General features: G+C 44.7%; 1 protein-coding gene across 1 annotated transcript in view; it reads left to right on the top strand.

Annotated features, from left to right (window-relative positions):
- The window catches only part of LOC115321954 (testicular acid phosphatase homolog), a 33,146-nt gene extending 17,621 nt beyond the window's left edge, over positions 1-15,525 (top strand). The window contains exons 3-4 of the mRNA XM_029982237.2: positions 2,105-2,401; positions 15,120-15,525. Of these exons, the coding sequence (XP_029838097.2) occupies positions 2,105-2,401; positions 15,120-15,525 (703 nt within the window). The remainder of the gene's footprint in view (positions 1-2,104; positions 2,402-15,119) is intronic.
- Positions 15,526-16,409: the final 884 nt, after the last annotated feature.

The following is a 16,409-nucleotide window of genomic DNA, read 5'->3' as shown; positions in this document are numbered from 1 at the left end:
GCCTGTTTCTGTTTCCGGGACTGTCGCCGCCCGCGGAGCGCACTCCGCTTTTGAGTCGAAAAGATTGTCTGCTGAAGACGCTGGCTCTCGGCGCCGTATGCTCGTTTGTTGGTGGCGTTCGTTGCGCCATCTCTTGTCTCTCGTGTGAAACGGCGCCGTGTTGTTTGAAGACCGGTGGCGTCGCTGCATTTCCATAGGAGCTAAGCCTTTTTCTTTCTTTACTTTTTCCTCAGGTAAGTTCGCTCTTTGCAAATTTTACAAAAAAAAATGCACCATCTCTGGGCAGCCCTGCACAAAGTCGTACCGCGATAGGTTAGGAAACCGAATTTTCCGGTCGATTTAAAAAGCCTGCCGTCTCCTTGAATCACCCGGTATAATCAATTGTTTCGTTTTTTTTAATGTAATATTTCAAAACTACACACAATAGGAATATACTCTGGGTACAAATTATTGTGGTACATAACCCGAATCACTGAAGTGAGTGAAATACAAAAGTGAGTTATTTTAATAAAAGAGCCTTGATTGCCTCGATTATCCCAAAATATTAAAACAAACAATGTAAAACAAAAAAAAAAACAAAAAAACAAACAAACAATACAACTAAAATGCCCTAAAAAAATGATGACAGAGTTTTGGTTTTGTGCAGGTTCTAATACTGCATTCCTGTACCTCAAGTAACCTTGCGAGCATAAGCTTAATTTACCGGCGACAGTGTCTGCCTTAACTTTGTTGTTCTTGTTCACCTTGAGGGGTTTCAAACTCAGTCTAGTGTAATGGCCAGATAGCCCACCCCGAAAGCTTGTGGGAAACCGGAAGAGGGGAGGATAGTTGGGCATTTTTGGGAGAAAAAAAAACAAAAGAAAAACAACTAGCACGAATGCTGTTTTATGTTGGAAAGCAGTCGACCCTCCCAGCGACACCTCAGAGAGTCTCTAGAAAAGGAACTTCCTGCTCTCTGCTTTTTGTAAGCTCGCTGTTTTGCAAATGATATTTTTAAATATGATTTCAATATACGTCTACTTTGGGCCCACGCTTGATTTGATAAGATATAAAACGCCACCGTAGGACAGTTTTCGATAGAACAAAATAAATCATATTATCGTTGCCCCGTTCCACAGTTCACTAGGCTCATCAGTCATGGAAACAAATACCTGCTCCTACGGCAGTTTTTTCTTTCCTGACAATCTTTATAGCACAAACACGACAAAATATTGGCATCTTGAAGGTGTCTTCTGACGGTCAGAAGTCCGCGAGGACATAGCTATAGCTTCGGCAGTGGCTTCTGCTGAGCGAGAGTTCATGCGGCCGGGGTGCCTCTTTGATCAACTCTAGCGCTTGTAGCCTAATATAGTGGTATTCTCGTTCCGGTCAGTTTACACGAGAAAGGGCTGAGACGTAAATATTTACACAAAGCAATACGCAGTCCAAACAAAAACAAAATATTGCAATATAAGGGAACACGTTATCTGTGCAGAGCTGCTTCTCGAGCGGAAAATTAATTTACGATATGAACTTATTATTTATAGAACTTGTAGCGCTCTCAATGCATGGGAACGGGGCCTCGTAGCCGCGGGATGCTTTCGAGACACGTCCCAGAAAGTCGCGGGCCGTATGCGGTCCGAGGTCCGCGTGTTTCAGACTCCTGATCTAAGACATAGTCCGTTTGGATCAATTATCACAAAAAAGCAACAAAAAAAAAAAAAATACAACAAACAGGGTGCGTATTTTAGAAAAAGGAAAACTATCTGGGCTGCAGAGATGTTGGAAGTAACAATGGAGACATGAAGCAGAGCAAGGATTTATGCGAAACAATTGGTAGATTACGTTCTGACCCGCAGAGGTATCGGTGTGCTTTTATGCTACACCTGGTGTTAAGTACCAAGGTAAAAGTAACCTGGAAGGGATAAAAATAAAATGTCACAAAGAGCCATATTTGCAGTGCTTGATTACCACAAAAAAGTTGAAAACATAATTTCGGTTGTCAGTTAGACGCGAAGCATGCAAGGAAACAGTCCGCGTTTGGTTGATTCGAACAGACTGCAATATTATTTTATATAATGCAGACCTTTGTCTCATGCCTTGAGAATTCCTTTTATATTTGCAGGTTAATTTGCAAGCCCCAGATCAAGAAAATTCTATGGAAGCTGTTTAATCCATTTAGCGGCTTGCTCAAGTTGGCGTGGTTTGTTGTGAGAGCCGCTTGGGAGCTTCAAATTAGTTTATTTAAAAACAATAAAATAATTCCGGACGCACTTGACGCTTTATTAGTTCAGAAGGAGTACGGCTTAAAGATCCCACACTGGTTTGAGGAGCGATATGGTGAGCTATCCGACGCTTCTCGAAGACTCTACCTCCTGATTGCTGAAGGTTTAATAAGGCACATGGGAGGCGAACTTCTAAGGTGAGTTGTTTTTTCACAATACATTGATGGATTGAACACGCCTAATCGAGAAAAATTTAATTTTAAATTGTTAATATTACTGCCTGTTTAAGTAATGGCACAATGTTTGTATAAAGGGTGATTATAGGTATCAAACGTAAGAACCAACCCACTTGGCACGCCTTGAAAAATTCAAAACACATGTACATGAAATCGGGTACGCCAACGCCGTTTAAAACACAAAAAAACTTTATACTTTAAAGCTACATTCAGAGGTTGTGAAACTTAAAAACTAAAGCAAGAACGGCGGCTCAGAATTTCCAATGCCCTACATCGGCATGCTCTTTGCTTGTGCACTGAACAACGAACTCGCTTTCACGGAACGTAAAGTAAACCGGGCATCCGCGAGATTATTCGCGACGTCGTCCGGGAGGCGCTCAAGTAGCTGCTTCCTATAGTCGAACGCACGGCCTCGCTCTCGATCATAGAGGTTGCTCGACATGAAGTACCTCTTACAAAGATGGTTATCTGGACTTACATAAAAAAAAAAAACAAGATATGGTTATAAAAAAATTGGGAATATCTGGCCCCCATATAGAGCATATAAATTTATATAAGGCCAACGTGGCTAGATATGCCCAATTTTTGATATATCTATATCTGGGTCTGCCAAATAGGGCATATCTGCCTCTCATGTTAGGCCAGATATGACCCAATGAAATAAGGCAACCTTTATATATACGGTTGTATTCTACAAATGTCTACCAAAAGTTACTTCTCATCTCTATAAGGAAAATACCAAGTGCATATTGAGCATGTACCAACTTTTATATTTTTTACCTAAGCTGCTTTACGCCACTCCTCATTTTGATAGACTTGGTTCCCAGGGAAAGCAGGATTATCGCCATTCGCGTAACGATCGTCGGTGAAACTTATATGTCGACGGAATATGCCTATGAAATCTGTATCCACGAAAAGGGGCCCTGGAAGGTGTTATCACAAAACGCAGAATAAAACATTCAGTATTCTACCTGCAGTTCTGACATGATTTCAGACATTCCACGGCAAGTCACTGCTGGTAGAATTTCGGGAAAATTATTCTCCCGGTTGCATGCAGATAAACACGGCCTAATTCCAGAGGTAATCTGGAAGAGTATCTGTAGAAAAACGATCAATTGTCACGAAGTAGGTTGCAGGGCACTTACGTTGACGATACCGGACTTGAAAGGTGTAATCCGAGATATATGTCGACACTGGCACGGCAGAACAACCACTGAAACACAAAAACGAGAAGGAAGGTGTCCGTAAAGATCCAACACAATGTAGCACAAGCTGTCATTTCTGGGACCGAAATTTAAAAGCATCACAAACAATTCTCGGGCTTTTTTGAAGAAATCGCTTCTTTCCAATATACGGGTTGGACTTTTCGAACGAGATACCATTTACTACAGAAGCAGAATCCACAGCAACCACGCAGGGCGCCACACTCCACACCAGGTCCGCAAGCAGGCATTCGGAGATTGCCAACGGCTAATGCGTCATCTGTCACACCACGCGACCACGCTTCTGCAATTTCCCGCGCACAGAGAGTCGAGTCAACCGATAAAAAGTCTACGGCTGATTGGTTCCGCAAGTGCGCACCTACTACCACGCTCTCAGCTTAAGAAGCAAGAGAAAGAGACAGAAGGAAAGGCCGAAACGGGAGAGCACACACAGAAGGCTTAGATTCTGGGGCATCCCAAGAATGACCACAACGAGAGGATTTGTCACTTGCACCCAAGGTTGATAGTGTAGTGAATGCTATGTGTGACTTCGGGCTTCAGACAGGTGCCGTGTTCTGCCTTATCACCAGCTTATAGACTGTAATCCCGTAACCCTAACTGGAGACACGATTGGCCTAGAACACAGATGGCGTCTAGGCTGCCCTGCAGTCAATACCGAGTGAGCAGGACAGCTCTACAAAGTCCAGCTTTTGAACTTCCAAAGAAGCCGCCCAGCCCGAAAGTGACGCAAAATGATGCAAGTTTGAAGATACTAAGTTTGAAGATACTAAGAGACCCTCATTATAATTTTAAATAAAAAACTAAGCGCGAATACTTTTCTTTTGCGCACGATATCCACAAATAAATAAATAAATGACTATATATATATATTGTTGGATAGAAGACGACGAGGGGCCGAGAGAGGATTGTCAAGCACGTGCACTTGGCTCGGTTCAGTGGCTACTAAGAGCATTGCTCAGTGTGTGGCAGCGAATCATCTACGCCATTAAACCACTCTTTATCACCCTCACAGGTGGTGGAGGTGCTTTAAGTTCCTCGACCTCTCCGCTCCATAACCCGATTCTGGAGTTGCGAAATAGACGCCTTCTTCCGGCCATGTCCCAAGAGAGAGGCAATTCCAACGGCCAACCATCTGCCGGTGGTTCCAACGGGCAACTATCTGCTGGTTCAACACCGTCAGCACCGCGCATCAAGAACCGACAAAGGGACCCTCCTCTTTTCAGTGGCTCACCCGACAGGGACGTAACTGATTGGCTCAAGAGTTACGAAAGGGCAAGTCATCACAATCACTGGGATGACAGCTTCAAACTGGCCAATGCAGTGTTTTATTTGACGGGCACTGCATTGCAGTGGTTCGACAATCATGAAGATCAAATGAACTCGTGGGACGCTTTCACAGCCGCCTTCTCAGACGCATTTGGAAAACCTGAACACCGCAAGCAGCAGGCGAAAGATAAACTCGCTCGCCGATTTCAGTCCACTGCAGAGTCTTCCACCTGCTACATCGAGGACGTTCTCCGTCTCTGCGGCAGAGTCGATCCTCAAATGACAGAGGAAGATCGCATCCGGCACTTGTTCAAGGGGCTCTCACAAGACCTCTTCGCCATCGTCGCTCCCAAATCGCCTACGACGGTTCAACAGCTCATCACCGAGTGCAAGACATATGAGGAACTACAGAGCGCTCGCATCTCAAAGCCTCCTTTTGATCGCCTACCAGAGGTCTCTATTGCCTCTGTTTCTAATCGTGATCTACCGACGCTGATTCGCAATATTATTCGCGAAGAATTGCGATCATTTTTAGATCAGTTCCGTGCGTCTGCCGACACTCCCCAACCTCGTCCCCAAACGCACAGCGTGCACAAAGTTGTGCAGGACGAGCTCCGCGCTGCGTTGGGTTCATTTACACCAGCGACCCCGACATGCACCGCTGCGCCGTCCGCACCTGCGCTGGTATGCTCAATGCCACACGACCCGCAACCCTTCTACCTACCGCATCAATCCCCACTCACGTCAAGACCACACATCCCTCGCCGAAAGTGCGACATTTGGAGGACTGAAGACCACAGACCCATTTGTTTCTACTGTTGCACACCCGGTCATGTCGCCCGATATTGCCGCCGACAATCGAATGCCAACGAGTATAGGCGCTACCCTGAACCTCGCCCACGCTATTTTACTGATGACGACGCTCGCCCTTTTGACAACCAGCCTCAAAGTCAAGCCCCCTTCTCACATCGCGACAGCCGCCGAAGCCGATCTCCGTCTCCGTACCCTCGACGACCGCGTTCGGTGTCGCCCCTCAACGTCGCCGCTCCAACTCACCAGACGTCAAACTGAAGCCAGCAGCCTGCGTCGCTCCAGGAGGTCAGGCTGCAGTAACAAATTGCTATATAAATCCTCCGACTGATGGCCCCACTACTGTTGCTGTTGAAATTAATGGACAAAACCTCATTGCCCTCGTCGACACTGGTGCCGCCAAATCATGCATTTCTGAGAGTTTTCGCCGACGTTTGCGGAAAGTTATGACGCCAGCACCTGGACGCTATTTACGAATGGGGAATGGAGACTTGGTTCAACCTCTCGGATGTTCAACCTTCTCCTTCTCCGTGATCATTGGTGCAAATCGGTACATTGTCATCTTTACAGTTCTCTCCAGCTGCGTTGCCGACGTAATACTAGGCTGGGACTTCTTGGCATCAACGGATGCCGTAATCGACTGCGGCGAGCGCCAGCTCCATTTGAACTGTTCAGATATCGAAGATAATCCTGACTTGCATCCCGTTCTCCTCCGAACTACAACTGATATAAACCTGCCTCCATTGACTGCTTGTGCCGTAACACTCACGTCCAATATGCATTTCCAAGACACTTACGGACTTGTTGAGCCGCTGCCTACCAGCTTCACGCAGAAGGGCTTGCTTGTACCCTACTCCACCGTAATCGTCATTGGAAACCGTGTTAATTTGTACCTCACAAACGCCTCAGCCATTCCAATTATTTTACCTAGAGGAACTGCAATCGCGATCATTCGAACTTACCAGCACGAAATCTACAGTACTTTGTTAAATGACAATTCCATTCTTCTACCGCCATCAATTTCAAAGAATGTGTGCTCCTCCGCCCTAACAACGCAGATGATTGACACCAATTTGCATACAGACCAACGGAACGCTCTGGTCGATCTCCTGCAGACATATAGTGACTTATTTGACTTCAACCGATCACCGCTTTCAAAGACATCGGAAGTGCACCATCAGATCGACACAGGCCAGGCATCTCCTATAAAAAGCCGTCCATATCGTATATCCCTTGCAGAACGGAAAGTGATCCAAGACCACGTGACCGATATGCTAAAGAGCGACATTATACAACCCTCAACAAGCCCTTGGTCGTCTCCCGTGGTTCTGGTGAAAAAGAAAGACGGCTCGTGGCGTTTCTGTATTGACTACCGGCGCCTGAACAAGGTCACCAAAAAGGACGTTTATCCCCTCCCTCGCATCGATGATATGCTGGATGCACTTCAAGGCTCGTCCTTCTTTTCTTCCTTAGACCTACCTAGCGGTTATTGGCAAATCCCGGTAGCTGAAACGGATAAGCCGAAGACTGCATTTGTCACCCCAGACGGTCTTTTCCAATTTAACGTGATGCCTTTCGGGCTGTGTAATGCTCCGGCGACGTTCGAAAGAATGATGGACACCATACTCCGCGGCCTAACCTGGAACACCTGCCTCTGCTATCTCGATGACGTCATCGTTTTTTCCGCAACGTTCTCAGACCACCTATGCCGTCTCCGCCAGGTTTTAAACTGCTTTCGCGCCGCTAATTTGCAATTGAACTAAAAAAAATGCAAGTTTGCAGCTCAGGAACTCAAAGTGTTGGGCCACCTTGTCAGTTCCGAAGGGATCCGCCCAGACCCAGGCAAAGTTCAAGCTGTCTCCGACTTCCCCATACCCAAAAACCAGACAGATATCCGCGCTTTTCTAGGACTTTGCACCTACTTCCGCAAATTTATACCCCGTTTCTCCGATCTCGCCGAACCACTTAACCTGCTGCTAAAGAACGGCGTCACATTCCAATGGGGCTCAACACAAGCAGCAGCATTCCAGTCTCTCAAACATGCCTTGATATCGGTCCCAATTCTCGGTCATTTTGTACAGGGGGCAGAGACAGAAATCCGAACGGACGCTAGTGGATATGGAATCGGAGCTGTCCTCGCCCAGAATGTAAATGGCAGTTCTCGCGTTATTGCGTACGCCAGCCGAACTCTCAGCAAGTGTGAGCGAAATTACAGTATCACCGAACGTGAATGCCTAGCGCTCATTTGGGCGATCTTAAAATTTAGACCATACCTATATGGTACACACTTTAAAATTGTTACTGACCATCACGCCCTATGCTGGCTTGCGAGCCTTAAAGATCCGACTGGCCGCCTTGGACGCTGGTCCCTGAAGCTTCAGGATTACAGTTTCACTGTTTTATACAAATCCGGAAAGCGGCACCTTGATGCAGATGGCCTTTCACGTTGTCCGTTGCCCCGCGACACTTCACCTGAAGCCCCTACTGGCCCCGTATCTCCCATCACTGTATTGGATACTATCGACATCGCATCTGCCCAAGCATCCGATACCACTTTGAAACCTATAATTGAGTGCTTGATGGGGATCCCTGGTTCCGCCACAAAGCGTACACAACACCGAGCTCGACTTTTCACTCTTCGCGATGGGATCCTTTACAGAAGAAACTACGAACCACATGGACGGACCTGGCTGCTCGTTGTTCCTCGAAACCTCCAACAAGACATTGTGCGAGCTCACCACGACGACCCTATTGCAGGACACCTCGGCTTTGCAAAAACCTACTTCCGGGTACGTGCAAGATACTTTTGGCAAGGCATGTTTCGCACCATCAATAAGTACATTCGGACATGCCACCCCTGTCAGATGCACAAGACACGTACCACGCAGTCATCCGGCCATCTTCAGTCCATTACACCGCCCGATCGACCATTCCAAAAAATTGGAATTGACTTCTTGGGTCCCTTCCCGGTGTCTGCAAGCAATAACCGGTGGATAATTGTCGCCGTGGATTACTTAACCCGGTACGCAGAGACAGCTTGCGTTCCAGCCGCCACAGCTCAAGAGGCTGCGAACTTTTTTCTGCACCACATCCTCCTACGACATGGAGCTCCTCAGGCAATAATAAGTGATCGGGGTACCCCATTTATTGCTAAACTTCTCGACGAGCTTCTCCACCTATGCAACACAGTTCACAAACTAACCAGCGCCTATCACCCGCAAACCAATGGGCTAACAGAACGATTCAACCGCACGCTGTCGCAAATGATGTCCATATACGTTGCAGAAAATCAAACACAATGGGACGTTATTGTTCCATACGTTACTTTCGCATACAACACCGCTCGTCAGGCCACGACGGGCTTCTCGCCGTATTATCTGCTATTTGCCCGTCAACCCGCCACCACTCTCGACACCGTATTGCCCTTTGTGCCTGATTCTCCGATGTCATCTTATCCTTCGGAGGTTGCCGGCCGTGCCGACGATGCTAGACGACTGGCGCGTCTCAGCACCCTTCAATCTCAGCAGCAACAACAGCTTCGACACGACGAGACTCACAACGACACCACATACGAAGTTGGCGATCAAGTTATTCTCGCCACACCAATCCGTAAGCAAGGAAAATGCGAAAAGTTGCTCCACAAATACGTCGGCCCATTTCGTATACTTCGCCGCGTCTCTTCTACATCCTACGAAGTAGAGCCCGTCGCACCTCCCCGAGATCATCGCACCAAGTCACGCGATATTGTTCATATATCACGAATCAAACGTTACCATCCACCCCACCTCTGAAGACGCCAGTGCCGGTGGCCGGCCCTTCTACCGCCGGGGGAAGTGTTGGATAGAAGACGACGAGGGGCCGAGAGAGGATTGTCAAGCACGTGCACTTGGCTCGGTTCAGTGGCTACTAAGAGCATTGCTCAGTGTGTGGCAGCGAATCATCTACGCCATTAAACCAGTCTTTATCACCCTCACAATATATATATATATATATATATATATATATATATATATATATATATATATATATATATATAGAGCATGGTCGCGTATATACCGTATTTACTCGCATATTGGTCGATACGTCGTATAGGTCGACCCCCTAACTTCGGGACCCCCGAAAAAAAAAAAAAAGTTGGAACGGCGTATAGGTCGACCCCCGCAAGCTCTGAGCCGCCGTTACGCGGTGCCTGGCACCGCGTGACTAATCGGCCACTCGAACGCCCGCAGTATCGCCGATGTGTTACGCGAACATATCAAGCACGGAAGCAATGATCGTACAGGGCTAAAAGAAATGTTTATTTTGCACTTTCGCAATCACTCATCGGACGACGATGCGCACGAATCACTGTCCTCTTTGTCACTGTCCTCGTATACGGCGTCGTCCTCGGTGCCATCCATGACATTTGAAAGACCGCACTTCTTGAAAGATCTTGCGACAAGCGCGTCTGGAAGATTGTACCAGGCGGCCGCGACCCATGATGCAACCTCGGCGAGGGATGCCCGCTTAACTCGGCCCGTTGGAGTGAGTGGGTTGTCGGTCTTCCCCATCCACTCCGTGTACAGCTTTCGCACACGGTCTTTAAACGGCTTGTTTAACATCACGTCCAGCGGTTGTAGTTGCGACGTCATTCCTCCGGGGATCACGACGAGGTCGGTTCCTGATGAGCGCAGCTTTTCCTTGACCTTGGCTGTCAGATGTCCGCGGAAGGAATCCAGAACGAGCATGTTCGGAAGACCAAGTAAAGCACCCGGACGACGGTCCCACACCAGCCTTAGCCATTCCAAAACCAAATCGTCGTTGAAAAATCCCTTCTCATTTGTTCTGACAATGACGTTGTGTGGGAACCGCACAACGTCGTGACTGGCTCCAAGCGTGGTGATCATGTGACGTGATCATGTGTTGCGTGACTGGCTCCAAGCGTGGTGATCATGTGACTGGGTAGTCATCGTCTTTTCATCTTTTGTTTGCCGTGGGGCCGCTTTAATGTTCCCGGTAGGGGGCGCTGCAAGCACCGCGCTAGTAAAGTCCCTAGATAAGACCTTCCTACAAGTAGCGACATTCTTTGAAGCGCCGACTGCGTGACGGTGCAGGTTTTAGGAAGCGAATGGCGGCGCACAGCAGAGGTTTGAACTGAATGCCGCCATTCGCTTCCAGCGGAATCTGCTTTGTCATTTGTATGGGTTGTCGTTACTTGTATAAGAAGTATCAAGGGACTTTACGCGCTAGAAGAAAGAGTGATAGTACAGGCGAGCTGTCGCTGAGTCAGCTGAGTGCCGACGCGCGCGATGAGAACGGACCGGGATTCGCGTATTGGTCGACCCCCCAGTTTTGATGAGGCGATTTTTGAAAAACAGGTCGACCTATACGCGAGTAAATACGGTATATATATATATATATATATATATATATATATATATATATATATATATATATATATATATATATACCGTAGAATACCGTGCATCCGCCCACACCACACTAAGTGCCCATTCCCAAATTTGTAGAATCTGAGAAAATACACAAAGTACATTTATATGTAGGATTGATGAGCGAAGAAGGGCCCATCCCCCGATTTTTTCACGATTATCTCCAAAGTTTGAGTTGGCGCTTGCTGGTTATTTTACGGTAGGGTGTTTTTTTAAGTGTAACAGATTTGCTTAAAAAGAGCCGTGAAAGTTAGACTTATGCCTCTTGTGGAGTTGAGTTATACGGCCAGGGGGACATATTATAAGGGGGCTAATCGTAACGATCAGTCGGCTAATTAATTAAAATTCGTTAATTAACTTTTTAATAATGAAAATCGACACATAGTTCCAATTAGAAACTTGCCTAGGGGGCACAGTTCTTGGGTCAATATTTATTTTTGTCTGCAAATTTAGGGCCTTAAAAAGCCCGAAGAAGTTAATGTAGATTAAGTTTTTTAGGCCAAAGTCAGGGTCTCTTCGCCCTATTTCGCCAAACAAGTGCGAAAGTTAGGCTTCACTGCTGGTAGATGTGCTTTCATGTGCAGCTATGGGCCGAAATTGCACAACAAAGGCCAGTGACAAGCTTCACTTCACTTTCTTTGATTTGCATGCAGCAACTTTGTGCCTAAATGGTCAAACGAGTGAGTGTTTGATTCAGGCTTCCCCACTGGATCTTGGGTTCCTACACGGCATCTTTGGCTCAAGACTGACACTTGAGCAATCATGTCTAGAGTGAAAGGAAATGCATAAAGACGCCAAATACGAGTACTCTGGCACTAACTAACGTCTTGGGGCAAAATTGCATTAGGTCCCAGTTAGGCATCCAAGATTGCAAGCTTGTGCCAATCCAAACGTTTGTCTGGCATGATGGGTGGATTCATTTTTCTCTGCATTTTGTTATTTCTTGTGTTTAGGGTATACGGATGAGGTTATTATTATCAACTTTAATAGTCAATGGGGACGGCGTGGGTGTTCAATTAGGCAGTCGCACTAAAATATATAAAAAAAAGCTCCGATATCAAAGATAAGCTTTGAATGCAATTTTTTGCCTTGACAAAATTCTGCTTCGAGACTGTTAAAATTTCGTGCGTAAAGAAATACTGACCGAGCCCCTTCCTCAATCTTTTTTTAGTTGCATAGTTCTATCCTTCCAGTAAAAGTGCGGCTCAGGGAAACGTGAATATTTGTGCCATGAGGCGTAGATAGCTTAAGTGTGTAAAATGCAAAAAAAAAAAAAAAAAGAGCTGGTATTTTTTTTGCTGGGATGCCGTACTTTTGCTTGTCTTGCAGTGCACACTAAAATAGTACGTTCTTATTTTTTCATAAACGATTCGGTTCTTGACCGTAGGTTCAGAAGTTGTTCCTTATTACATGGTTATGCTTGTACAATCATTCAGCATATAAAAAAGCAGGTGTCTCGATCTGTCATGGTGTCGTTGATGCGAAGGAAGTGAATGTGGAGTTTTGTAAAATTGTGCCAGAAGGGAAAAGTGTCTATACATCCGCTTAACAAAGTACCCGAATCAAAAAAATGTATTTTTGAAACTTTCCCCCAGATGCGAAGTCTTTAATCTTTGCATCAAAAACATGGTTGCTCATTTTCTTGTGCATCTGAAAGCACTACTAAAGTGTGACTAACAGTCTTCCAGTTCCCATAAAACAAAAGAAAAAACTGTAATAATACTTAAAAAAAAAAGCGAGCTGGTGATGATTCGTGGTAATAAAACCCGAGACTCTGGAACGCAGAAGGGGACGAACAAAACACAACGTTGAGACGTTGTGTTGTGTTCGTCCCCTTCTGATGTTCCTTGGTTTCGGGTTTTATTACCGTGAAAAAACTGTATTGTCGCGTGTGTGGGCGAGTTGGCTGCGAGCACGGCTCACACGCGGAAGGATGGGGTTTGAGTTCCTAGATTGCAGGTTTTTCGTTTCGTTCATCATCTGGAGTGTTTAACCTTTTTCTAGACAGTCATCGAATGTTCTGATTTAGAAGATCCTCCAACATGGAGCGGATCTAAAGCCACAAATTTCTTGTTGCGTTGAGTTAATCTCACGCCAGCGCTCGATTCTGTCCTTACGCCGACGTTGACGCCCTCAACGCCACATTTTGTACTATGGTTTCGTCACAAGTTTACTCTATAAACCTTTATTTCCTCTCAGTAATTTCTGCATCCTCAGCCATAATTTGTGACAATATTTGTTTAATGTAATTGTGTAAGGTAATTAAGAGAGTATTAAACTGTTTCATGCAAAAAGGCGTAAATATTTATTTAGAGTACGCAACAGTATAACTTTTTTTCACCTACTGTCATCTTTGATACGACGCTGAACATGGGACCGTCGTTCGATTAGTACTGCCAGTACCGACTAGAGGCGCTTCCGTGAACCACGGAGAGGGCACGTGTCTGCACAGAAAGAACAATTCGACTGTTACAAGAATGCATATTACCTCCTTTTTCCTGTCCGTCTGGGTATGATGCGGCGATATGTTTTATCCATTTACTGAAATGACGAAATCAATACGTTCTACGCGCTCGGTTGTGCTGCCGTCGCTCCGTGTGTCATGCTCAGACTTGGGAAGTCATCCGTTACTAGTAATAAATTACTTGTAATCCGTTACTTTTTCAAGTTATTTTGTAATTGTCATGTTACTTTCCTGCGGCAGTAATTTGCAATGTAATTTCGTTACAATTACTGGTAACCAAGGAATTACTTCAATTACTCGTAACCTTTTAAAACTATGAACGTAATGCAAAACGTGGGGCAACATGAGCAGGCTATTAAACAGCATAAACATAGCAAATTAGAAAAAAAAAGAGAGTGAAGAAAACATCGTCCGAAAATAAAACACGATTTTTTTTGTATGTCTGGTCACTAAGACCAGTAAAAAACTGTGGAAGGCATACGCAAATATGAGAAAGTCGATGAACAAGAAGACAACGCTGTGTGGACTCTGTTTCTTTCCATCGCCTTCCATCATGCTTTTCTACTCCTGAGTATGAGCAATGAAATGTAGTATTGCATAACGTTTTTGGAAACATTAAGACTGTTTGTATTGTTTTCTTGACAAGTGTACGGGAAAAGTAACGTGAAAGTAAGTTTCAACATAAGGACAAACTAATCTGTTACTTTTCAGCGAAAGATTTTGTAACCGCAATTCATTACTTTTGAGACTCGGTAATTTGCAATTGTAATTCATTACATTTTATAAAAAGCGGGCACAAGTATGGCATATAGTTTCCGGAACGCGACGGTAATTTTTTTATTCTTTAGAAAGCGCGCTGTGAGATAAACACTAGCACGACAGCGTGTGACTTCTTTCTGTGATGCGCATGCTATATCTGATGCGTGGAGGCGCCGCTAGTTGCCGTTGGCAGTACCGATGGGTCGATACTCGCATGAACACCGTCATATTGGAGACGACAGTGCTTCAATACTCAGTTTAAATTGATTTAAATTTAAGTTGTACAACAAGCAATATATGGATATTTTTAATGTTTATTTGCCACAATTCCGCTTTAAAATATATACAGCTCTACGTATTTACAAACAGGGAGCTTGTTGAGAAAATCAGACAACCTGGAGAAAACCTGTCAGTTGCAACGCCAAGAGAAGTGCCTTGTTTTTTGTTTTTTTTTGTTTTAAATATTCTTCCGTTGTCCGTGAGTGGCAATAATCATTCTAGCCAAAGCACGGCGGCGGTATCCACGTAATCAAAAGTGGCCTGTGCCACTTCTAACTTTAGCAAACAAATTTATTTCCTCATTAATCAAGTTGGCTTTTTCTCGTTCGCCTCTAGAAATCGTCATGGTTTATTACCTTTGTGTAGCATAATTAAAAAAAAAATTCCGTTTGTTATAATATTAATTCCAGTTATTAACATAAAACTGCGATATTCCTCTTATTCTTCAGGGACATTGCCACACTCCTTGAGGAACGATATCAGCCTGCAAGGAACGAAACCAAGAACGCTACTGTCATCTCAGGGTTTGAAAATGCAACTAGTGAAACCAAGTTCCTCTTTTTTTCTTATCACGACCTGAATATCATGGCAACTCTGATGGTTCTCAACGAAACGTTTTCCCAAAAGCCTTTTTATGGCTCGATAGTGCTTTTCGAGGTGACAAGACAAAATCAAAGTGAACATGAGATTAGAGTCCTGTACAGAAATGGGACTGCAGATCCAGTTGTATTCCCAATAAACGGCTGCGGATCGCCGTGCACGGTTACGGAATTTATCAAATTGGTTCGAAAAAAATTCCCTACACCTTTTACGGCAGAAGACTGCGGACTACCCAAGAACTATACTATTTTGTAGACGCACGTTTGGATGAGCAAATAAAACTGGAAGTAAGGGATTTGTGCGAAATCATAGGAATACACATCGCGCTTGTTGTTCTTGTATGCCTTTTTGTTGGAGTTGTCTTGTCTTTAGTATGGTTAAAACATACCTGTCAAGAAGAGTAAAAGAATTACGAGAAAATTGTAAGTTCAAAAATCAATTCAGCAAAATATTTTAGAAAAACAAAAACATGGGTTTTTATTCAACAACGAGCACAAATAAGCCTCAACAAAAGATATCTGTAACGTACTTGCAGTACTGCATTCTTAAAGAAGCATGAAAAAATATTTTAATTTTCAGAATTTCATGCGATTTTCGGTTGGCTTTCGGGACTTCTGTTCTAGCCCCGATCGGAATAAATTGTAGAACAGCGAAGTGGCGATACGCCGTTAAGATGCGTTGTTGTTTATTTCCAGGACGTTACTAAGTGAGGCCAAAAAGAACACTGGCAGATTTTCCATTCCTCATAGACGGAGTACGTCTTATTGTGAAGCATCGAACTAAGTTGGGTAATTGAACAACAATTCTTAACCAAATAATGATCCTCGCTGATAAAAGCCTTTTTTGGGAAAAAGTCTTTGCGTAGGCGCTTCGAAAAAAACCCAGTATTTGAAAACAAAATTAAGTTTGACCTCCCCCCGCTTGACAAGCCAGTCTTCTCATAAACATAATTACAAATGCTCTATTCTACACAAAACAAAATGCAGAAAAATATATGGGGATGAGTGGTCGACTTACTTTGAAAGCTTAGTTTGAATTCGGTCATCTGTTTCCCTGGTTATGACTTTTGCGATATTTAGAAGAACCACTGTGGTGATAACGAGCTAAATTATCTGACACATAATATTATCTTGAAATGA

This window comes from Ixodes scapularis, unplaced genomic scaffold, assembly GCF_016920785.2.
Source record: "Ixodes scapularis isolate PalLabHiFi unplaced genomic scaffold, ASM1692078v2 PGA_scaffold2__306_contigs__length_199485367, whole genome shotgun sequence".
Classification (NCBI taxonomy): domain Eukaryota; kingdom Metazoa; phylum Arthropoda; class Arachnida; order Ixodida; family Ixodidae; genus Ixodes; species Ixodes scapularis.
This window is presented reverse-complemented; position numbering and strand designations above follow the sequence as displayed.